At 45.2% G+C, this 23,714-nt stretch overlaps 3 protein-coding genes across 3 annotated transcripts; 2 read left to right on the forward strand and 1 right to left on the reverse strand.

The window, feature by feature from the left end:
• Positions 1–4,531: 4,531 nt before the first annotated feature.
• rad21b (RAD21 cohesin complex component b) lies at positions 4,532–11,738 on the forward strand. The gene is made up of 14 exons (XM_070984422.1): positions 4,532–4,746; positions 5,824–6,020; positions 6,252–6,381; positions 6,591–6,690; positions 7,051–7,157; positions 7,263–7,472; positions 7,561–7,683; positions 7,788–7,916; positions 8,227–8,450; positions 8,565–8,721; positions 8,875–9,020; positions 9,152–9,355; positions 9,518–9,601; positions 9,917–11,738. Exons 2-14 carry the CDS (start codon positions 5,877–5,879, stop codon positions 10,106–10,108), a joined length of 1,950 nt encoding a protein of 649 aa, XP_070840523.1. The 5' UTR covers positions 4,532–4,746; positions 5,824–5,876; the 3' UTR covers positions 10,109–11,738.
• On the reverse strand, positions 11,256–13,137 carry utp23 (UTP23 small subunit processome component). The gene is made up of 3 exons (XM_070984424.1): positions 12,693–13,137; positions 12,427–12,601; positions 11,256–12,257 (listed from the first exon to the last, which is right to left on the reverse strand). Exons 1-3 carry the CDS (start codon positions 12,878–12,880, stop codon positions 11,868–11,870), a joined length of 753 nt encoding a protein of 250 aa, XP_070840525.1. The 5' UTR covers positions 12,881–13,137; the 3' UTR covers positions 11,256–11,867.
• Positions 13,138–13,789: 652 nt separating this feature from the next.
• Positions 13,790–23,076, forward strand: rnf5 (ring finger protein 5). The gene is made up of 6 exons (XM_070985405.1): positions 13,790–14,151; positions 19,974–19,992; positions 20,762–20,874; positions 20,955–21,012; positions 21,098–21,209; positions 21,546–23,076. The coding sequence occupies exons 1-6, from the start codon at positions 13,931–13,933 to the stop codon at positions 21,662–21,664; spliced, it is 642 nt and encodes a 213-aa protein (XP_070841506.1). The 5' UTR covers positions 13,790–13,930; the 3' UTR covers positions 21,665–23,076.
• The last annotated feature ends 638 nt before the right edge of the window (positions 23,077–23,714 follow it).

A 23,714-nucleotide genomic window follows, 5' to 3' on the forward strand; every position in this document is an offset into this window, starting at 1 on the left:
GCCTGCCCGGTGTTGAACTGCCTTGTTTTGTCATTGTTACTATGGAGAAACTGCCCTCCGCCTGCATGCCCCATCTCCTCCTCCTCCTCCTCCTCCTCCTCCTCCTCCTCCTCCTCCTCCTCCTCCTCCTCCTCCTGTCGGTAACCTTAATAAGAATGGTGGAAGATCTTGGACAAAGACTATTGTTGCCTCCAAAAAAGAACTGAAAAGACCCCCCCAACCACCGCCACCACACCCTCCCCCGTTTTCTTCCCCCTTTCTCTCTTTCTTTTTCTCAGTCAGTCCCGCCTCCATACAATTCCACTGTGAGAAACGTGCGAGTGAGCTCTCATTTGGACAAAGTGCCAAAGTGTAAACCTCTGTATGTGTGTCTGAGTGTGTGTGTACTTGTATTACTCATGTTGTGGGGACATAAATCTGCTGCACAGTCGCATTGTGGGGACAAAACTTAAATCCCCATAATGTAAATCATTAAATCTTATGTTAAAGACTTGGCTTTGGTTAGGGTTAGGCAAGTAGGAGTTAAGGTTAGGGTTAAGTCTCCATTAAATGAATGTAAATCTATGTCATATCCCCAAAAGTGACGGAAACATTTCAGCCAGTCTTCACTTCCAGACTGCCTGTTTGATGATCCAGACCTGGCTTTAATGGCTGGATTAGAGTCAGGGTTAGGGTAAAGGTTGGGGTAAGAAGCAAGGGAAGGCATGATCTCACTGAGTGTCCTCACAAGGAGAGAAGTACGAGTGTGTGTGTCCGCACATACAGCGCACACAAGATCCATCAAAGCCCCAGTGGACTTCTTCAGTGCGTCTCCCTAAATAAGACCTGCTTGTCAGCTTAGGAGACAGACAGGTTGGGCGAGGAGGGAGACACAGCCTCAGTGTTAGCCGATTCAGAGGCACAAAGGCCAACCTACGGTGAAATATAACCAGGCCCTTTGTGCCCAAGTTAAGTCCCTTCCCCGTGGGGTTTGTGGGATGGTTTTTGGCGGCTGTGAGCAGTTTTTTTCCCCGACTTCTGCACAGAGATGAGACAGGGGTCCAGTGTTTTGCCCTGCCTGACTTATGGGCCTGGCTGTGAGAAGTGAGAGGGCACATTTGGAGGGGACATCACACTCAGTCAATGCTTTAAAGCGTTTTCCCAAGGTAGTTCTTCACTTTGAGGAAATGTTTTGCTTGTTTTCAGCGCTATGTCATCGGGAAACAAAGACAAGCCGTGTGTGTGTGCGTGTGTGCGTGCGTGCGTGTGTGTGTGTGTGTGAAACCTAGTGATGTCCAACAGCATATTAAAAAACTCTCAGCCAAGTTCTGCTCCACACATCCGGCCGTTAAATAAATGGCTTTGATTTGCAATTCTGTCATACAGCAGTGCGTGAAGACGGATGGATGGGCTGAGCCGGAGAGAGAGAGAGAGAGAGAGAGCACTTGTCAGAGCTCATAAGATGTGAGCTATGGCTCCATCTGTGCAGAGGTCTGTGGAGCGTGAGAAGAGGTTGGAGGGACTGGGCCGTCAGTCTTGAAGGTCAAGGAAGCAGAGCGACGCGTGACAGCGCTGACGGGGACAAACAAGCCGCCAAATACTCACAGTGAGCCTCAGGTGGTGGCACGGCCTTATGTTTCCCAGAAACTATGCTTGCATTTACTAAATTGTTTCCCCAGTTATGTTCGGATGACAAACATAATCAGTGTCTGGATTATGATCAGTGGTTTTTCTTCTTTGAGTGATTCAACCACACAGAAGCTGCAGGGAGGTGGTCAGGAACTCGAGACGAGGCTGTGGTTCGGTTTTGGAAACTGGGATTTCGATTAAAAGTTAATAAACATGTTGTGATTCTAGTCAATGTGGACATTTTCTGTTTTAACCCAGACTGTGATCTTTAACCATGCGCCGCCACTGCCTACACCAATGGTGAAGAAGTACTCAGATCTTTTACTTAAGTAAAAGCAATAATACTGTAGTCTAAAAACACTCCATTATAACAAGTTTTATCAGCAAAACGCACTAAAAATATCAAAAAGCAAAGTATTATTTATGCAGAATGGCTCCTTTCACAGTATTATGTTACTGAATATAGTACTTTAAAATGTAGTGGACTAAAAGGCATGACGTTTCCTTTGAAATGTTGTGGAGGAGAAGTATAAAGTAATCACGTAAAGCACAATTTGCCAAAATTGCATTTAAGTACAGTACTTGAGTAAATGTATTGAGTTACATTTCACCACTCGCCCGCACATATGTGGGGAAAACATCGGGAAAACTAATGGAACAGTGGAACGTACCATTAGATGCAGCACTTTTTAATGGAATCATCCAGTCCGTCCTCTTACATGTGGGAAATGAGTGTGTTTTGTCAAAGCGGGGGGATTTGGAGAAATTGGTTCTGAACAGGGAGGAATTCAGCTCAAGGTTTGGATGAGACAAATAGACTTGAAACCAATTCTGTTGAGTCCACTGGACTATATTTGTTCTCAAACTGCAGGATTATTATAGAAAAAGGTGATAAATTAAATTCAAGAGCAGATGGAATTAAATTATTTAGGATTATTCATAAATGTTAAATCAGGGAGGTGATTTGAATGCACCGTTTTTAAAGATTAGTCTGAATAATGAGACTGGAAGGAAATATGATTTGTGTACTTATATTAAAAAAAGTAGATTCAACTTTATTAATCTTTGATGGGTTAAGATAAAATAGTGTATTTGCTAAAGAATACTGAGTAAGGATGATTGTAATCCCATGCCTTGTATTTGTAACATGCTCTTTGGGTTTGTGGAGGAAATCAGGTCCAAAGATTTAAGTCGAAGTGAGGTCAAAAGTCACTGGTGTTAAACTGCTAGTCTTTATTTTGTCCTGTGGAGCCGAAAGTCATCAGGTTAATCACATTTATTTATCAAGTCTGCCTAAAGTTCAAGTCATGTGACTGAAGTCCACACCTCGTCTTTAACTCACTTTTATGCAGTGATGAAGAAGTAAATCCAATCACAACAAATAAATCAAAGTAGACTGTGATCATATTTTTTCCAATGATAATCTACCCTTCAGCCTTCCCTTACACATGCTCGTGCCCTCTCTATGTCAATGTTTAGACAAACATTTTCCTTATTTTATGTTATATATTCTTTGAAATGCATGGTCCTTATAAGCCTGAAGCATAACTTTCTATCTCTTCAAGCACAAAACTCGTCTTTATTTCCATTTGGGGAAGCATAATGTTAGATTCAAGGGATGTTTGATGAAAAATAAATAAAGTAAGTAAGGGACTGGAGAGCTTCATCTCCACTGAAATTACAGTAATTACATAACTGGAAAATGATGCAGTGTGGTAAGTCAAGCTTTTAAACATAACCATAATTGTCTTAAAAATGAATTCTTCCAGTAAATAAAAAAGTGCCTTTTTCATTTCTTTTAACAATTTCAGACAATTAAAAGTGACTTTCATCTGAGTCCAGGGCTGATGGGATCATGTGTGATATGACTGCGTGTAAGCTTTCAGCTGGCTTTGCTGCCCCCTGGTGGTACTTCCAGCTGTTTGCAGAATGTCACGAGCAGCTCCTGCAGCTTGATTTTTAACATGTGATGTACAAACTGCTAATGAGGTATGATTGCGTGTTAATGTGTGTTAATGACATTCATCTAAATGGAGACTTTTTTTTATGTAGTAGCATAAGCTGGTTTACTGTTAGGAGACTCCAAGCTGACTTAAAACTGTTATTCCCTCCTTTAATGGGCAGTCAATCCAATCAATCCACCATTAATAAGACGGCTGCAGAGCAGTGAGGCAGAGGGAGCGCAGAGGAAACTGGAGAGTTTGAGGAAAATGTGTCTGTCTGAAGAAAATATAACACTACATTGAGCAGTGGAGTAAAAAGTAAAAGACCTGCATCTAAAACCTACTACTTACGCAGAAGTATTATCAGCAAAATGTACTTAAAGTATGACAAGTAAAAGTACTCATTGTGCAGTAAAATGGTCCCTGTCAGTGTGTTACTATTACATGTTAAGTTTTTGGATCACTGCTGCATGTCTAGGTGGTGCTATACAAATAAAGCTTATTATTATTATCATCATCATATGTTTTAGTGTCGCTGTCCTGTGAGAACCACGTATCTCTAAAAGGATTAATGAGCTCAGGAAAAACAGCCTGTTTTCAGCTTTGTGACAATGCATTTTCCAGATAATGCAAAGTTTTTGAATGGTTTGTTTAGCTTCGGAGCTGGGAGAATTTTCTCAGCCCACAAAGGAAAACGTAATCCTTCAGCTTATCAGAAAACGTCTAATTCAGAATCACCGAATTTGGAGATACGTGGTTTTCACGGTGGACAGAAAGGGTGTGAAAAAGTGAAATCTGAAAAGTGACTAGTAACTGAAGCTGTCAGACAAATGTAGTGGAGTAAAAAGTACAATACTTGCCTTTTAGATGTAGTGGAGAGCACTTCTAAAGACGCATACATGGAAATACTGAAGTAAAGCACAAGTACTTCAAATCTGTATTTACTGTGCTTAGATAAATGTACTCAGTTTTTTTCCAGCAGTGCACACAGGTGAGCAGATGAGCGTGCACAGGTGCAGAGCTCAGCATCCCTCCCTCTCCCCCTCATCAGCACCACTCCGCATCCTGCGGTGGGGGGGCAGAGGCAGGGCGCCATCTTGTTTGTTTTAGTGTGAGGAGGGGTGGAGGCGAAACGGCCACCGCCAGCAGCGACACCACGGGAAAAAAAGCGAGAGAAGCGCCAAGCGTCTCACCGGTGAGTCCGACAGGTGTTTGCGTGACGTGGACGTGAAACTGTGAGTTAAACATGTCGGCGCGGACTGAAAAGCGTCCGTGTTGGTTTTGAGTGACAGCGGCTAACGTTAGCTTAACTGCATCATCACCTGTTGTGAGGCAGCGCGGAGCATCTAACCGTTACTGTAACTGTAACGGGTAAAGGTCACCTGCTGTGAACGACATTAACCTTCAGAAAACCCAGCCTGCGGGGAAATGACAGACTCACCTGTGGGTGACGTTACTGCACCATTCTGCGTTGTAGTGACGATAATTATGCAGTAATACCAGCAGGTATGCTAACGTTAGCCTCAGAGCTGCAGGTAAAGCTAACAGTTACACACAGGCTGTCAATCATTCGTTTATTCACAGTGGTGGGATGACGTTAAGCTCTCCGTTACTGCACTGTAGTACAAAAAAAATTACTAGCATTTACTGAAGTGTTTTCACAGTAAAATGTTAATTGACAAGCATCCAAAGGTGGAAGAAGTACTCAGATCCTTCACTTAAGTAAAAGTAACAGTACCACAGTATTAGTATCAAAATGTACTTAAAGTACAGATAGTGAAAGTACTCATTATGCAGAATAGTCAGTTTCAGAATCATGTGTATCCTATTATTGACTTTTAATTATAACATGTACATTACTTTGATACTGTAGCTGCTAAAGATGGAGCTAATTATAAGTATTAAAGTTCAGTTTGACACTTGTTACCATGACAACAGTAGTAGGCAAATCACTCGCACCTCAAGCTCATTACTCAATTTACTTTATTTACTTACTAAGTTGCTTTGCTCTTGCAGTGTGCAGATAGTGTACAGCACAGTGCTGAGATGAAGGGACCCTCACCACAGTGTGCAGGGCTGTGTGGTCCTGATGGGGTTTGTTGCCATACCAGACGATGGTTTAGAAAAGTCTTAATCAGTCACCTTGTGCCCTGCTATGACAGCTAGACCGCCGTGTCTGCCGAAGCTCGGACCACACGCTGAATGTGTCCTTTCAAGCTGTGATTTCAGCCATATGAAGAATGTTGTGTTGTGTTGTGTCCCCCCCCTCCAGGACCGACGACTCCCCCTTTCCCCTTTCCCCTGTGATGAGAAGGCGCTGAGACGATGTTTTATGCCCACTTTGTCCTCAGCAAACGTGGGCCGCTGGCCAAAATCTGGCTGGCGGCCCACTGGGACAAGAAACTGACCAAAGCACATGTGTTTGAGTGCAATCTGGAGAGCAGCGTGGAGAGCATCATCTCACCCAAGGTAATGCCTCAGGGTCTTCACCTTCACTGGAGAGTCATGTTTTAATTGTCTAAATGTATATTTGTGACCTGGTTAGACGTAAGTGGGCAGTTCTTACACACACTTTAGGGCACGTGATGGCCATTCGGCACTGGTTTTAGAGTACTGACACAAAGTTTACATAAAAAGCTGCAGGTTTATTCCTCATTATTGATGTCAGCACATGCCCTTTTTTAACCGTCGTTTTTACAGGTGAAAATGGCTTTACGGACATCAGGGCATCTGCTGCTGGGGGTGGTGAGGATCTACCACAGGAAGGCCAAGTACCTGCTGGCAGACTGTAACGAGGCCTTCATCAAGATCAAGATGGCGTTCAGACCAGGTCGGGGACAAAATGTAACAGATGCATCAAAGTCTCTGCTTTCCTGTCAGAGACTGAAGCCTCTCTCATGCTTCTTGAGAGAGACAGTTTGCAGTTTTGTTAATGTTGTAGCTTTATCCATGTCAGTGCACACTGAGCAGACAAACACAGGCACACACGCCAACATTATCTAATATTTTCAACTCTTTTCCTAAATTGTGGTGTTTCAGGTGTGGTGGATCTTCCAGAGGAGAACAGAGAAGCAGCCTACAACGCTATCACGCTGCCTGAGGAGTTCCATGACTTTGATCAGCCACTTCCAGACCTCGAGTGAGTCCTCTGTGCGTCCAGAAATCAAAACCAATGCAATATTTTTTTTTGTTATTATTTTCCCAGTAAAGTTGATCATTCATAGATATTGTCGAACCATGAATGTTTTCTTTCTTTCTTGTTTTCTTTCACTTTTGCTCTCCGAACTAAAAAAGCTCATAAAAAGCTAAATCTAACACGTTCTGAGATTGAATTTCAGCCAATGCGTTCCACCTCTTTTTGCTCTCCACCCAACTGTTTACCTGTAAAGTCAGCTCAAATGTGATTGGTCAGTACTACTCGGACTACAAACAGAAACCAGGATTTGACATTTGAGGTTGACGCGTTGTATGATGTGACCGTGTGGTGTGTTTCGTGCAGTGATATTGACGTTGCTCAGCAGTTCAACTTGAACCAGAGTAGAGTGGAGGAGATCACCATGAGAGAGGAGGTGGGCAACCTCAACCTGCTGCAGGACAATGACTTTGGTGGGCATCTGTCTTCTGAGCTTTCGAGCCTTTGTTCAGTAGTATCATGCTTCACAGTCACTTGATGTACGCGACGTACTGTAAAGACACGCTTCTGTTGCGCAGCTGACTTCGGCATGGACGACCGGGAGATGATGCGGGAGGAGGGCGCGTTCGAGGTGGACATCATGGGAGCGTCCGCTTCCAACCTGCTGCTTGAGGCCGAGGGTGCAACTAACACAATGGCTGACAAGGCTAACCACCTGGAGTACGATGACCAGTACAAGGACGACTTCGGAGACAACCCAATGGAGAGCAACGAGGGAGGCATGCTGGGTAGGATCCTGTCAGTGATGTAGACGTGACGTGAGTCGTGACAGTTATCTTGATTGCAGTAATTGAACGGCCGAATCTCTGCACGTAGTGGACAAGCTGCTGAGTAATGAGGATGGAGGCGGCATCTTTGACGACCCTCCTGCCATCACAGAGAGTGTGATGATGCCTCAGGACCATGGAGACGATGAGGACGACTTTGACGCTCTGTCAGGTCAGTTCCACAAAGAACCTCAGCAGCGCAGCCTGAAATGATGTGTTTTATGTTGTGTTGCAGTAGCTTTGGTTTTACCCAGCCTTGTTATTGTGTGTTGCTAGCGGGTGCCCCAGATAGTCCAGACTCAGGCCCAACAGAGCCCCTACCGGCCATGGCAGACCAGGCAGAGCAGACCACCCTGGTTCACAATGAGGAAGAGACCTTCGCCTTGGAGCCGATCGACATCACAGGTAATGCAGCTGGTTTCATTGGACAACTTCAGCATGGACAAGATCATGTCTTGAACGTAGATCTGTAGTAAAAGTACCATAGCAGATCGCGTTGGTGGCAGAGGGTTACAGAGATTAGAGAGAAGCAGCAGATAAAATAAAGCTACCATGAACATGTGGAAAATGATGAATGTGGCGAATAGTTCAACTGCGCAGTCACAGAACTACGCGGGAGCAATGTCTTTATATAAAAATGCCATTTTGCTCCAAATATCAGAGCTGTTTTGGTTTACTGAGCCGATTCATCTCCGTCTCCCTGTGGCCTGTGCAGTCAAGGAGACCAAGGCAAAGCGCAAGAGGAAGCTGATTGTGGACAGCGTGAAGGAGCTGGACAGTAAAACCATCCGCGCACAGCTGTCTGATTACTCTGACATCGTCACCACACTTGACCTGGCACCCCCCACCAAGAAGCTGATGATGTGGAAGGAGACCGGCGGAGTCGAGAAGCTTTTCTCCCTCCCTGCTCAGCCTCTGTGGAATGCCAGGCTGCTGAAGGTAACGTGAAGATGGGCAGTTATTCAGGGATAACTGTACAGAGTAGCACAGAGGTAACTTCAACCACTGTATCCTCCTGCATGTCCTCTCTGTCTGTCTCTTTGCTCTCTGTAGATGTTTACAAGGTGTCTGACACCACTGGTACCAGACGAGCTGAGGAAGAGGAGGAAAGGTGGAGAGGCTGACAGTCTGGTTGAATTCCTCAAGGACCTGGAGAACCCGGAGGTGCCCAGAGAGGAACCAGCAGCGCACCAGCAGAGAGACATCATGGGTAAGAAATGGGTGTTTATGCATGAGTCCTTTGTGTTTCCAGTGTTTCCATTATATTGGTGTGCTAATCTTATTAGCTGTTATTAGCTTTCTTGTTAGCTATTATTAAATGGAAAGGTGTACCCCAGTTTGTTCACATTCATTTCCCCTCCAGACCAGACCATCATGGAGGAGGCCAATGCTCTGCAGACTTCAGCCGTGGAAGGCAGCAGGACCACGCTGGACGAGTCGGTCATGCTTCCTCCGTCCTCCCAACGCGGCCTCAAACGCAAAGCCCAGGACACAGAACCAGCCCTGCCTGTGAGTACAGACACATGCTCACCACCCCCCCCCCCTTTTCTATATCTGGTATCAGCCCATATTTTGATGTAAGGACTCCAATCGCTACTCTTTCTGTATTTGCGGTATACTCTGTCCACTCTCTTCTCTAGATGGGAGCTTTGGACCAGCAGCAGCAGCAGCAGCAGCAGCCACAACAGCAGCAGGGGTCCAGAGCCTCTAATGTGTCCCAGCAGCTGGAGCCATCCAATGTGGATCTTCCCCCAGAGGAAAACACCAACATCAGTCAGCTGATAGAGTTGGATCTGCTTGGCGACAAGGACAAGAAGAAGAACGATGACGACTCTGATGAAGAGGTGATATAAAGATCCTCTTGTACAGTACACTTCTACTTGTGGGATTTTGGAGTTTTCACATCCCTTTTCATTTATTTATTCAGAGTTAGGGAGCACAGACTCATTTTATGTTCATAGTAGGTAGCTTTTATTAGTGCTTGAAACTGTGCTTTTCTGTGTCAGGAGGAGGAGGCACAGGGAGGAGATCAGGACCAGGAGGAGAGGAGGTGGAACAAAAGAACCCAGCAGATGCTCCATGGCCTCCAGGTATGCATCTGCTCTCATCCTATAAGGAGAACCAGAAGAGTAGGATGATATCTTGTTGCTACAACTCAGAGGAATTTATGTTTTGATCACATCCAAAATCATTTTTATATCTCAAGTTAAAGCCACTAACAAACAGCAACACCTTGGACAAGGCCACAAGGTCCCATCACACTATAATAATGAGTAATGATGGCTGCTTTTGTTGATACTACATGTATTTGGACATATCTGCAATAGCTGCTTGAATGACTTTAAAACATGTTTTTGAATGTGAAGCACCTCCTCGTCCTGACTCTCTCTCTCGTGCTGCCACAGAGGGTGATGGCCAAAACAGGGGCTCAGTCGGTCAGCCTGCTGGATCTGTGCAGGAACAACAACAAGAAGCAGGCAGCTGCTAAGTTCTACAGTTTCCTGGTCCTGAAGAAGCAGCAGGCGGTGGAGCTCGTCCAGGAGGAGCCGTACAGCGACATCATAGCTACGCCCGGACCTCGCTTCCACATCATCTAGAAAACAAAATAAAAAACTCTGTCGTCTCTTCATCACAGCGCCGGCTGTCTGGTAAACTCTTCTTCTGTTGTTGACTTAATTTTGTGAATAATGTGGAGTTTTATCTTCTGTCCGTAATATCTGAATGCCAAGCAGTCGTGGGAGGAAAGAAGTCTGAATAACGTGGTTGAATTATTAAGAAGTCTCTTTCATGAAAAACCCCCAAAACAAACAATCGACACTTTTGTTATTATTTATTATTCATTTATTTATTGGATCTGTTATAATGAAGACCTGCCTTATTAAGTACCTTAAAGAAAGTGAGTTTGGAGTTACTGTTTTCACATTTTTGGCCTTTTTCCATGTAGATATCAGTAACTTTGAAAAACACTATAAGACGTTGTTGGAAGTTAAACGGGATCTATTTTTAGATGTTTGCTGTGGGAGTGAGAACCCAGTCAGCCATGTTACTCTGAGGCTCGTCTGTCCCACAACTGCACGAAAACGTTCTCACCTGACGGCTCTCGTGTACACTGACTTTAGCCAAAAGGAGCATGCAGTATATCCAGTCTCTGCAAGAGGATATTTAAACAGTTACTACAGTAGTGATGTGCAGACTCAACCAGCAATTAACCATTATACAACTGTAGTGTCGCACTTTAATCATTACAGACTTCAAACTTGGTGTGTTTGCAAATGCCTGGCTTGCATCATCGACTGTTTCCACCTCACAGTCAGCAAAACTATAGTTGTGTCCCAAATCCATGAGACATATTCATTCTAAGCAGGGTTTGAGTAGTACAAATCAATGAATATGCATACAGCATGCTAACTTTTTTGGAATGGGGTTATATTTAAGAGTAATGATGAGAAAGTCAAACACATCATTTGTACAGTGACTTCTTGTATTCGACCTGCAAAAGCTATGTAAGATTAGTACATACTGTACTTAATTTGTCTGTACTGTGGAATTGGGACACATCTTATAAAAAAAGAGCTTCAGAGCTTGAACCTATAGCTCATGTAAACATCAGTGTTCAGCCACACTTGCATGTTCTGTCCTGAAGTACTTTATATGGGTGAACTTGCTCCAGAATCCATTTCTATTCCCGTGTTGCTCTTTTATTCTTAAAATGACCTCAGTAACTTCAACAGTGTCAATCCAGTAGACTCTGTTCAATAATTATTTATTGATGGGATATATAACAATAGAATGAGTTGGTTTTTTTTTTTTATTTATAATGGATTTTTAATCACCAGAATGAGTTGATGAGATCATCAAGTGAAGTCTGAATGGACGTATTTGATACGAACACTGTGGTTTGGACTCTAAACTGATCAAAAATCACAAAAAAAGCAAACCACCAAGCTGCTGTGACTTCCTCCCTGTGCTTCTGCAAAGACACCTGAATGCGTCGTTTTTTAATATCCATGTCCACATATACTGTATGTCACGTCTGAGTGCATCTTGAATTTTAAACTATGTGCCTGTAAACCTGCTTTTTTTATTTTGTATAACGGCTGAGGCAAGTCTTCTCGATCTCAAACATGTTGGCATGTTTGTGAACGGTTTCAGTCCCATGCCTGTAAGTCCTGAGTGCCCGAAACTGTTGCAGAATTTTTCAAAATAAAACAAATACCATAACCAGTATTTTCAAATGGATTTTTGTGTAATAAACATTGATTTATTCTAAGCAGGAAAACAGACAAGAAGTGAATGTGCAGAGTAATTATTTTGTGAAGGAAACAAACTGGCTGAAGTCTCTGTCTTCCTGCTCTGTTACGTATCAGTGACGGCAGGAGCGGGCGTGTTGCCTCCTCGCTTCCTGTGTCGACTCCTTTTCCTCTTCTCCCCCTGCTCAGTCTTCTTCGGCGGCGTCGGAACGCCTTTCTTCTTCTTTTTCTTCAGGCAGCTCAGAGGGTTGGGATTGCTCTGCTTCCTCTTCCTCTTCCTCCCCCGCCTCTCTCCGTCTTTGAGGGCAATGCCCTGCTCCTCCTTCAGGCTGCGGATGCTCTGCTGCTGCGCCGGGCTGACCAGCTTTCCCAGCTGGACGGCCTGGACGTGGTCGAGGGACGTCTGGCAGGGCTTGTCCAGCACGATGGTGTTGGAGATGATGTAGAGAAGAGGAACGCCTGGGATCTTCTTCAGGCCGGTTGTTACTGTGCGGTCCTGGAAAACACGCAGGAGACAAGTTAGTTAGATGTACTACTGAAGCACAATACATACATCCACAAGCTGTAGATTTACAGATATGCTACACACGACAGTCCCAAGATCCCTTTTTAGAAACTTGATTTTTCTCATTTCTCCTTCCTCTGGGTGCTGTCCTCGTGTTTACCTGTGTGGCCACAAAGTAGTGGTGTGGGTTGGTCTCCTCCAGCATGGACAGCAGACACTCGGAGGCCGGGACAGGGCTCTTGAAGTGCGGACATCTCCTCACCTGGTACCTCTGCAGGATGATTTTGGCTCCGTACAGCTCTTTTCCCAGAGTCTCCAGTTCCTTCAGTGCGCAGCTGAGGATGAACACAGGTAAAATCATGGGATGTTAGATAAGACAGGGTGTTTGCATGTAACCTGCATGCACAGTGAACTAAATCTCCTCACTTTGTCGTGCACAGCTGCACCTCCCCCATCAGGTATTTGGGCATTTGCTCTTTGATCTGAATCTTGTTTATCAAAGCCGCCTGACAGAAAGTGCCATCGATGAGGATCTGGAAAGGCTCCCTGAAGCCGAAGTTGTATTTGTAGAAACTTATGGTTTTCTTGGCTTGTTTCTGTCGCTTGATCTTCATGGTGGCTGGTAGGTAAAGTCAGAGGAATGGCTGCCTTTTTCCTTCTTTTTGTCCTCCTCAGAAAGCACGAACAACAGTTTGTGACGCACGTTAAAATGTCCGTTGAAGGCGATTCTTCCGGTTTGATCTTTGACTCGTTTGAAGGACGTTTTTCTAACAAATTTCCAAATTACTATCCTCACATACTTAAGCATGGACGTTTCTAGTATACACCAACATGCTTGCGGTACCTACTTCTTATGACTCCGGGCGAAAACAATATATGAAGGAAGGTTCCGGCTGTTAATAAAAAAAAAATTCCGACCGTTTTTTTCGACAAAGAAACCTGTAGCCCAGAAAAAACTGCTTTAAAATACTGAATACTATTTGTAGGTTCGTTTTTTTAAATGTCTTTTTAATTTAATTTTCTGGCACATTAGAACTGTGAGCCAAGTCACAATTATAAGATAGTAACTCATTATTTTAACTTACTAAGTGCAATTTGCATGTCAAGTACACACAGTATATCTCATAATTTGACTTTATATCTAACAACTTAGATTTATCATCTCATAACTCTGATTTACTATATCAGATTTTTGACTTTAATGTTTGGATTAATTGTACACAACTGTACACTACCTGTCACATTTTTTATTTTTGTCCCGCAGGGGATATGACAGTATGGCCATGAATTAAAAAGTTAGTAAACTCTAATTCTGATTTAATTTTGTTTAATTAAATTAGTTAATTATGCTTGTTTTAATAGCATTATTATAAAATGTTGCGTTCTGTTTTATTAACATAATAAAAAACATTATTATTATTATTATTATTATTATTATTATTATTATTATTATTATTATTATGAGGGGGGTGGTGTTTCTATTCTTCCCGCCCCTCGCCTCTGTTTTTCCCGGAAACGGAAGTCCTCCCTCAGGTAGAGCCACAGCAGAAGCTCCGGTCCGGTGACACTTGTCGTCGCCTCTGACTCACGGCTAACGTTAGCTCGGCTCGGGCCCGTGTGGGTTGGGTTGGTGCGCTACCTTCCTTTCTTGTACAGAAAACATTATGGCGGCCGCGGATCCCCGGTCCTCGAGTGACGGCGGGCCGGCCAGCAGAGGAGGATTCCCGGCCGGAGAGAGCAGCAACGACCGCGACGGGCCGGGCGGCAGCAGCAGCGGCGGCAGCGGGGAGGGCGAACGGGAGCGGGAGCGAGCCACCTTCGAGTGCAACATTTGTTTGGACACTGCCAGGGACGCTGTCATCAGTATGTGCGGCCACTTGTTCTGGTACGAAACGAGGCGGGAGGAAGGGGGGTAGTTTTGGTGTGTGGAGACGGTTGTTTTTGTTTCGGTCCAGCCCACCGAACCGGAGTGTAGTTTGTCCGTCTGTGCGGCCTCTTTACTGTCATTTTGAGTTCTGTCACGCCCGGCGGTTCGGTCCCAGTCGGCTGTCTCCGCATTATGCTGAAGATGACAGCGGCCAAGATGGCTTGCTCGATGTTAGTGAAGAGGGTGTTGGTTTGCTGTCAGTGCTGTAGCTGTAAATGAAGCGTGGCTGAACTTCAGCCCACATTACCACCAGCGTCTTTGCTATCTGAAGTGGCTCGGATCAAGGCCGATCACTAATTACACAGGTGATGTGATCCCGTGGCTCAGGCTGATCATTTCACACAGTTTGGTGGAGGTCGGAGGTCACAGCAGCAGCAGCCAGTGGATCACACGCCCTGCACGCACACACTGTGACACATTAACTAACTGCTTCAGTCTGGGGATCATTTGCAGCTTTGAGATCTGGGACAGGGTGACAGTGTGTGCAGACACGCTGCTGTCAGGCTCCCAGCAGAGCTAAATCAATTAGCTCATTAACTAATTAGCTGATAAACGGAAAATCAAACTGTAAATACCAAAAGTTCCCTGGTTCCAGTTTCTCAAATGTGAGGATTTTCTCTGATTTCGAACCACTCTGACATACATGGCTTTGGTTTTCTGGCAGCTGGTTGGACAACACGAGTCATCTGAAGATGTGAAGTTGGGCTCTGGGACAATCGCTCGAGGCTCAACCTTCAGACGACTTTGTGTTGAAAACCTGTACTTTCGCACAGTGACGTCACGCTTGAGGCTCGTTCAGCTGTGTGTTGACTGCCGGCCGCGCTCGCTCGCCGGTCAAGGCCGGAGTGACATTAGAGCCAAGAGCGTGGAGTTGCAGTCGCAGTTCGTTCTTCCAGATGATAATGATCTGTGTGGGTGTGCACGTGTTTTGGTGACAGGAAGTGAGGTGGAGTTTAAGGAAGCGGGGAATGCCCACAGGTGAAGCTCGCAAGCAGTGATTACAGTCGGGATCTCCTCGTCGACAGTGAGGTTTAGACGACAAAATGAGCTGCGTAAGAGCATCGTGTACCCAATGTCGCATACTTCACCTAAAACAGGCTTTTAACTTTTATTGTTGCACCCAGCCTGCAAACTAATTCCTTATTTTGTGCTTTATTTGAAAATGATTCAGCAAAATTAAAGCAGAAACATGTTATTTGTATAGTTTAACTGAAGAACTGAGCTCTGACCAGCAGTGCTCTGATTTACAGCAGCTCATTTAGAGAACAGTTTTGATCAGAAGTAAAAAAAAAAACACGTAAAAGCAGACGTTATGAAACGTCACTTTGGTGTGGAAATGATCTGAAATCTAAAAAAAGTCCAGACTTGTCGGGAGTGAGCTTCCTGCTGGTTGTCGCAGTTTTCTGGTAGGAACGATCAGTTAAAGGTGTGAGGAGTTAGACCCCTTCCCTTTTGACTTTGTGTGTTTTTGTTTGCTTTAATCGACCGAATGACTCGTGTCGCCTGGTTCAGTCTCCTCTTCCGTCGCCTTTGCATCCACGGCTCGTCCTTAATTAATCCTCATCAGTGTTTGCATTATGTGAGGGGAGGTCTCACAACGGGTGCTGTCACTTTTACTTGATTTGAGATTTATAGATCACTCTTCAAGACTCCTTAAACTGCCAACACTGAATCGAACTTAAGAGCACTGTGATGTTCACGCTAAGTTTAAGACCCCAAAGTCTTTTATTTAAATGAAGTGTTAAAGAAAAAAACTAACTTTTTTTTAAGTGTGAACACTTGAATGTAAAATTTCCACCCCATCCAGTGACACCTGCAGTTGCCACGCAGTTGCCGCTCCTGTGTTGTGGTCCTGATGTAACTCAGTTGCTATGTTACCCCCCCCACCCCCACCCCAACCTCGTCTCTTTTACCTTCTGTGTTACGTGATGAAACTGATGATGAAACCGTGAGCAAGGATGAAAGGTGCTGACGCCAGATCGCCTGCTGCAACTTCAGATCAAAATTACAGCTTAATTACAAACTGTCTTGTTTCCGTTAGAAGTTCTTGAATGGATGCAGCTTCAGATCAGCCTGTCAGGCACATGTTGTGTTTCCGATGCCCTCAGTGTGAGTTACACTCTAACTCTGCATCTGTCTGGCTGTACGTCAAACAAATGGACATTTAACTTGCTTTCGGACAACTTCCTGGCGATGCTGCATCAGTTCAGCTGCAGCAAAACAACCGAATCCTCTCAAATAAGGTCAAGTTAGTCCAGTATCCGTGCCGCTGTTCCAGCGTGAGAAGCTTTCGCAATAAACTGCATTTTCCCCTCGATTGTGTTGAAATGCGACAAACTTTTCAGGAGACTGTAGCACGCTCCTCATGAGCGGGCGGAGCTGAACCATCTCAGATCTGAAGCTCTGAAAGGAAACCGAGAGCAGCGCTGCCGCCGCCGAGTCCAGAGGGAGGATTTGTGTGGAAGAGACGTTAACGCCGCTTAAATACTTCGAGGTTAATTAGCGTGTGACATCTTTACAGTCCACTCGAGCGACTTGCTGCAGTGAATTTTCTCCACCGAGGCTGAATGAGAGCTTGGTGTGATCGAATCAGAAATGCAGAAAAGTGATATTAACGGGAAGAGAGAGAGGCGACGGTCAGCGAGTCTGACTGCAAGGTTTAGGACAAGTGCGTTTGCATAAGCAAAACCTGCAAGATGCACAGTGATCTGAGCCGGTCAGACGTATGAAGTGGTTTAACGTGCGGCAGCAGATTTAAGTCCCGCAGAGTTATTTTGTTTTCTTAAATTATTCTCCTGAAATCATTTTTTGAGGACTAACTATCCTCACAGCTGAGAGGCTGAAACTAAAGTCTTTGTTTGCTTTTTTTTTTTTTTTGAGCAAAACTCTCAAACATTCTGTGCTGTCGGCTTCTCTGGCGTGAGGATTTGCTGCTTTATGGGACTAAACTGAATGTTTTTGGAGTTTAGACTGTTAGCAAGACAAACAAGATGTCCTGAAGATTGATCTATCAATCCAGAAAGTGATTATCAGATGAATCTGTAATGAAAATACAGGTTAGCTGCAGCCCAACATTGAGGACAGTAGATGTAGATTAGTGCTCCTCCTGCGTACCTGCAGTCGTTGGACTCACATGAGTCACTACGTTTACATGCAGTCAAGTAACCCTTTCATAACCGGAATATCAGCAATAACCTGGTTGTGCACAGCCATGTAAACACCAATAACCCTTTTTAAAAACCTTGGTTTTTAAAAACCGGAATATAACCCCTGGGTTGCTCCTTTTCTAACCCAAATTTTTGGTCCTGTATACGCCTATTGGAATATCCCAATTGCACAGAACATTAATTTGTGTTCTGCGCATGTTCTATTCGCAAGGAATCTTGGTCTTTTGAGTGCAGGTAGCATGGATATGGTACCACGTACGGTATTATCCACCGTGCTGCTGTTGTTGTTTTTGGATGCCGGAAGAAGAAGCTGAAATGACGGGCATTGCGTCATGACGTTCTCCGTGCGTCGACACGTCTGTGCATCGCTGTTTTGATCGGGATATCCCAATTGATTACCCCTGTTTGCTCACGCATGTAAACAGGTTATTCCGAATGTTTCAGATACCGGAATATTGACCATAACCCAAATATTGACTGCATGTAAACGTAGTGAGTGACTCTTCCTCAGTTGTGCCTGACTGGTGCTGAGTCCTGGGTTGTTCCCCTCTGTGGGGTCGTTATCGTGGTCATTGATACCACCTGGGTTGTTAGTGCTGCTCCTGCGTACCTGCAGTCGTTGGAGTCACATGAGGCCAACTGTGAGTGGATGAAAGGGCAGTGTTGTAGAGAGGTGGTTTCTTGTAAATAGCCCCTCGCCTGCACTGAGCCATGCATCTGTTCAGTGGTTCACTTCATTGTTTTTTTGTGTTTGGATGCACAGTCTTTCAGGTGGACCATTTCTGTCTAAGCTCTGGTTCAGATGCCAAGATTTTAGCGTCTGAACCAGCCTGAGGGCATCCACAAGCTTTAGGTGTATCCTTCAGGTGTTTGTGCTCCTTCTGGACGCCACAGTGACTCACCGCCAGCTCTGGAGGTACACAGTGGTATCACGAGCTGGTTAGCATGCTAATTTAAGTAAACACCTCTACTTGTTGCTCCTTTAACGGCTCCACATAGTGGAGTCTGTGCAAACACTCCGCAGTCAGGCTGTTTAGCCTCTCACTGGAAATTAAGCAGTTATTTTCAGGTCACAAACGCTCGGTTATACGTGTGGCCACATGTTTAATCGGAGTTGAGTAGCTTGTTATGTTAACTTGGGCCTTTTGCTTTGTTCAGCTGTTTGGATCCACAGGAATTTCGTTCTCAGCAGCCATCTGATAGCTGCCGTTACACTAATACTGAGCACACTGAGCCGTGCCGCGAACCCTCAACTGTGTGTGCGTGTAAAAGCCTGCAGATTGACGCTGTATGGTTTGTTTGGCTCAGCTGGTGAGTTTGGTCACGCTCATGTCGAGGCGTTCGGTCGGGCCCACCTGAGGCAGCGAGGTTTCTCGTGTTTTGTTAAGTACTGTAAGTGTCGAAACAAGTCGTGCCTGTTCGTCAGCACGGTCTGTTTATCTGTGAAGGAATGTCTGACAGACGCATGTGGAGAGATTAAGAGCACAGTGAAGTCAGAAATGATGCAAAAGAGACGCTTCAAAGAAACTGAAAAAGAGGAGTTTTCAGCAGCACGTGTTGCTACGTGTGTGTATTTGCTGCATCCACATTCGCCTCAGGATGTCATCTCAGCTAATGAAAAGAGCTCCGCTTACCTCACGGAAACAGAAATTTGGAAATTTCCTGTAGTGGATGAACTGCTGTATGTGCAGCGTGCTTTAATTAACTGAGGTCTTAGAGCAAAACTAAGCCCTGAAAACATTTTACATTTCGAATGCACCGTGGACTATGGCGCAGGATTATGGTATTGAGCACTTTCATACGTGCAGATTAGTTTGGTAAAATTAAAAACCACAAGGCAGACACCGTGGAAATCCTGTAAAGGGTAAACCAAGCAAAGAAAAGTCAGAAATCTAACTTTCCTGTCGGTACTTTTGAACTGATGAAATGTGTAAAATCACCTTTCTGTGCTTCAGCTGGAGGAATAATCTCACGCAGTCACCAGCTGTAGTTCAGTTTATCACTGTTTACCTGTGCTGGATTTATACTGCAGGTGGTTTAATCTTTGTGAGAACAGCCGTCGCTGCTGATGAACCATTTTTCTCTGGCTGAAGTTGCTGAGGAGTCGACGATGCTTATGGTTGTTATCAGGGTGGGGAGGGGGCTCGTAAAAGGCCGTGTTGACACAGGGGAAAACATTTCATTGCACATTGATTTCTGTGCAAGGTGGAAGAGGAAAAAGCATTTTCACCACTGTGTCATTGTCCGTTTCCTGAAAACTGATGTGGTGCCCCCCCCCCCAAAACCTGCATCCTCTGCTCCCACAACACAGCAGCAGGTCGGCCTGGCCAGCGGCCACCGAGCCAAGACTCTGCTAACTGCTGACAACAGATGGAGCCAATTAATAGTGACGATGGGGAGCAGGGATGACTTTAATCAGCCACCTCATTAGGAGCAGGTTGTTCTAGCCGGGTGGGCTTCCTTAGGCGGGGTGTTCACAGTTGGCAAAGAAAAATCTGACCAGTTTGACAACGCTAAGAGTTACCAGAAACACACTTAACTGCAGCTGGCTCAGAAGAGGAAGGAGCTTCTGTGAGAATGGAGATTAACCTTTTGTTTTTTCTGTCTCCACAGCTGGCCCTGTCTTCATCAGGTGAGCGTTTCCTCTGTCACGCCTTCCTTTGCTTTGTGATGCTTGAGGACATAAAACTCCACGTATTAATAACTGGTGGATGAAATGAGAAGTTGGTGGACAGAAGATGAACCAGCAGCAGTTTTAATGGCGGATTTATTGTTATGTCAACTTTAAACATCTGGATTTTGGACTGTTGGACAGTCGACAGCAGGAAAATCATCTGTGTGGTTTTGTTGTTCAGACAAAACTTGAACATGTCACTTTCAGCTCTAGAAATATACTTTAATTTTTAACTTTTAACTTGAATGGAGAAAACATCAGTAGATTAAAATAGGTCTGTCAGACGATGTCTGTGGAAACACCTGTGTGAGCGGGCCTTTAACGATGCCTGCGGCGCTCGGCGAGGTCGTCTAATCGGCGTGACGTAACTTCAGCATGGAAACTTCACCTGTCAGTTGACTTAGTGCAGCTTAAAGACGCTAATGCACTTAATGCCTCTGTTTACTGCAGCTCTTTAATGTGAGGAGCCGTGCGTTGCTCTCAGCATAAGCACTGCGTAGATTAGTAGAGGTTACAGAGTTTTGCTGCCTTATGTGGAAAACTCCCTGTGAATGCACTGCAGGACAGACAATCAAAACATTTGCTGGGTTAAATCTTTAGTTTTACACTGTTGCAGCACAAACTTTTATTAGAAAGCATTAGCGGTCATTTGGCTTGGTTTGCTTCAGGGACGCGACAGACTCTGATGTGCATCATGAACATTTTCCGTCTTCCTTCGTCCTCTCAGTGGCTGGAGACCCGGCCCAGCAGGCAGCAGTGTCCCGTCTGCAAAGCGGGCATCAGCAGAGAGAAAGTCATCCCGCTGTACGGCAGAGGGAGCTCCAGCCAGGAGGACCCCAGGTATCCCATGAGCGTTTGCGGCTGTGTGTGAATGTTGTGCCTTGCGGTCGCCTCCTGACTGACTTTCTGTTGCCGTTCAGGTTGAAAACTCCCCCTCGGCCTCAGGGACAGAGAACAGAGCCGGAGAGTCGAGGCGGGGTGAGCCAATCAGGCCTCTTCTCACTGCTCATTATGCTGCTCTGTGTTCGTCCGATGCTTAAACTGTTCTCCCGTCTGTGCGCAGATGTTCCAGGGTTTCGGGGACACCGGCTTTCACATGTCTTTCGGCATCGGCGCATTCCCGTTCGGCTTCTTCACCACAGTCTTCAACGCTAACGACCCCTTTCACAGAACAGGTAAATGACAAACCTGCGAACGTTTTCTGTTTTCTGTCCTCTTTCACTGCTGCTGCAGATCAATACTGGCATGTTTATTCAGAACTCCAAACAAACCTGTACACAGGTTAAAAATCCTCCAGCCAATCAGAATCCAGAGTTTTCTGTGGCCGTAGTTTAAATGTCAACACAGTGGTGTGATTCTCAGCCTGACTGTGGTCGGATTATTCTGATTATTAGTGAGTAAAAAGCTCCATCTGAGCGCAGCTGTTGACATCATTAGAGCACAGATGCAAACACACTCTCCCCTGAGATGCTGATGTAATAACCCCTTCCCCCCTTCCACCCCCCCATCAGACCAGTATGCAGGTGATCACCAAGGCAATGGTAACCTCAACAACGGCAATAACAACTGGCAAGACTCCCTCTTCCTGTTTGTGGCCATCTTCTTCTTCTTCTGGCTGCTGAGCGTGTGACGGAAACCGGACGCGACGGACGGAAGGACGGACGACCGGGAGGGAGGGAGGGAGGGAGGAGCACATAAAAAAAAACAAACCCTCACACACGTAACTCGAGCCACAGACACACACTCATTTTAAGTCCCCGAGCAGGTACTAACTTGGGAGAGAAAGCGAAGCATTTTTTGTGCGTGTGTGTTTGATTCCAAAACAGGAAAAACAGGAATTTGTTTTTTCTCCTCCTGGCAAAGGCAGATTCACTTTATGATACTCAGCCCCAACCACCTGCTTCGTCCATTTTGTTTATGCAAGGAACACTCACTGGAAGGTAGTGTAATCCCAAAATCAGTCACGTTAGCATAGCCCCCCCCCCCCCCCCCTCCCCCCCTCCATGCACCTGTAGGTATATAAGGGGGGACACTCAGAGAATAAGGGGCTCACTGTTGGGGGTCAGAGACAGTATTAAGTGATCAGGGTGAACTTTGTAAAGGATCTTTATTTTTATTTTTGTTGTCACATTCCTCCTGAAGGAGTCACCGGTGTGTTCTGTAAACAGAGAGATGGAGGCACGCTGCGGGAAGTTGATGTGGGGTTAAAACAGGGAAGCGAGGGAAGGGCGTGAGGTAAGGTAGCGTTTGCTGGAGCTATTCTTTCTTACTCCAACGGCGTCATGTTCCTGTTTGCAGTTTCCTCCTCTTAGTACTCTAGAAGTTGCGACTTCCTCTTGAAAGCAGATGGACGGATAGCACAGATGGATGCATTTTTTATATACATTTGTCTTAACAAAAAACTGCCATTGCACTGTGAAGTCATTTGTAGACGGCGCTGTCCTAAAGATTATTGTGTGTGTGTGTGTGTGTGTGTGTGTGCGCGTGCTGGTGTTGAACCACTTGTCGCATCTTGCCCCACAAAGCTTTACAAACGTGGACGTGTGCGCCGCTTAAAGGGCCAGTTTGGGAGATTTTCGCATCCACAGGAGCAACTTGAGAGAGTGAAAAATCCAACCTGACGCACGCTGGGCGTTAATTACAGAGCAAATTGAGATGCCGCACAGTGCGTCACGACAGGAAGTAGAGTCGATGCAGCGCAACCAATCAGCCTTTCGGTTAGCGGTGCAGGTGGAGAGCTCTGCACGTGAAGGAGAGCAGCTCCATTATGTCAGTTGATTTTTTAAAATTTTTTTCCCCTGACTGTATGTGTCTGTCTCTCTGAGTGAGTGAGCGTGTTATACATTATATATTTGTATATATGACTATTGTAAATGCTGTTTTTACGTGTTTTCTGAGTGGACGACCAGCCATGTAGAGCGAGAGAGGACGGGATGGCCTCAGCATGCTTTTGTAAAGCGGCGAGAGATCTGGTTCCTGGTTTTCATAAACTCCTTCCCTTTTACTAACTTGAGAAAAAAAAAAAAAACGCCTGCAGCCCAAGTTCATAACTCTTCTGCCAACCTCTCATTAATTTAAATAAATTTAAATAAATAGAATGAGTGCAAAAAGTCTGTCCTTCCCTGCTTATGTGAATTGATATATGATGGTATGTGTGGTTTGGCTTATTTTCTGACTGACAGACAGCAACATGGTCATCTTATTATCCAACAGCTGTGTAGCAAAAAGTGCTAAAAACACTGAGATTTGGCCTCATCTCAATTGGAAAAGGTTAGCTGTGGCTCAAAAGGGTATTAACATATCCAAATCGATGCTGTGGGACCAGAGATACCATCATTTTATACCTTATCAAACCTGGGCGCCTACATTACCCGCAGTGCAACTCAACTGCTGACCCTTGGGTTGGAGAAGAGGCTGTTGAATGCTAGCTTACAGGTACTAGCTGCTAATGTAGCCTCAAAGCGTTCCTCAGAGGTCTTTTCTCACCTTCAGAAGTATAGTCCAGCACCAACAGATGAGGCAGTTTTCTCACATGTACAGCGCTAACGTCACTCCCCGACATCCAATCAGACTTCAGCGTGTAAAGCCTGTTTCCCCCCTTTTAACCCGTGTTCAGCTGAACCTGCAGATCTAACGAATCGGGTGTTTGGTTGGCACTTTGTTAGCTAAACGTTGACACC

This window comes from Chaetodon trifascialis, chromosome 17 (genome assembly GCF_039877785.1).
Source record: "Chaetodon trifascialis isolate fChaTrf1 chromosome 17, fChaTrf1.hap1, whole genome shotgun sequence".
Lineage (NCBI taxonomy): Eukaryota > Metazoa > Chordata > Actinopteri > Chaetodontiformes > Chaetodontidae > Chaetodon > Chaetodon trifascialis.

Bases quoted from the DNA above. Each gene is read 5' to 3' on its own strand.
- rad21b (XM_070984422.1), top strand. From the start codon at position 5,877: ATGTTTTATGCCCACTTTGTCCTCAGCAAACGTGGGCCGCTGGCCAAA. The intron at 7,473-7,560 runs GTAGGATCCTGT...CTCTGCACGTAG, and splicing joins CAACGAGGGAGGCATGCTGG to TGGACAAGCTGCTGAGTAAT. The intron at 8,722-8,874 runs GTAAGAAATGGG...TTTCCCCTCCAG, and splicing joins CCAGCAGAGAGACATCATGG to ACCAGACCATCATGGAGGAG.
- utp23 (XM_070984424.1), bottom strand. From the start codon at position 12,880: ATGAAGATCAAGCGACAGAAACAAGCCAAGAAAACCATAAGTTTCTAC. The intron at 12,602-12,692 runs GTGAGGAGATTT...GTTCATCCTCAG, and splicing joins GTGCAGCTGTGCACGACAAA to CTGCGCACTGAAGGAACTGG. The intron at 12,258-12,426 runs GTAAACACGAGG...CGTGTTTTCCAG, and splicing joins ACTACTTTGTGGCCACACAG to GACCGCACAGTAACAACCGG.
- rnf5 (XM_070985405.1), top strand. From the start codon at position 13,931: ATGGCGGCCGCGGATCCCCGGTCCTCGAGTGACGGCGGGCCGGCCAGC. The intron at 20,875-20,954 runs GTATCCCATGAG...GTTGCCGTTCAG, and splicing joins TCCAGCCAGGAGGACCCCAG to GTTGAAAACTCCCCCTCGGC. The intron at 21,210-21,545 runs GTAAATGACAAA...CCCCCCCATCAG, and splicing joins CGACCCCTTTCACAGAACAG to ACCAGTATGCAGGTGATCAC.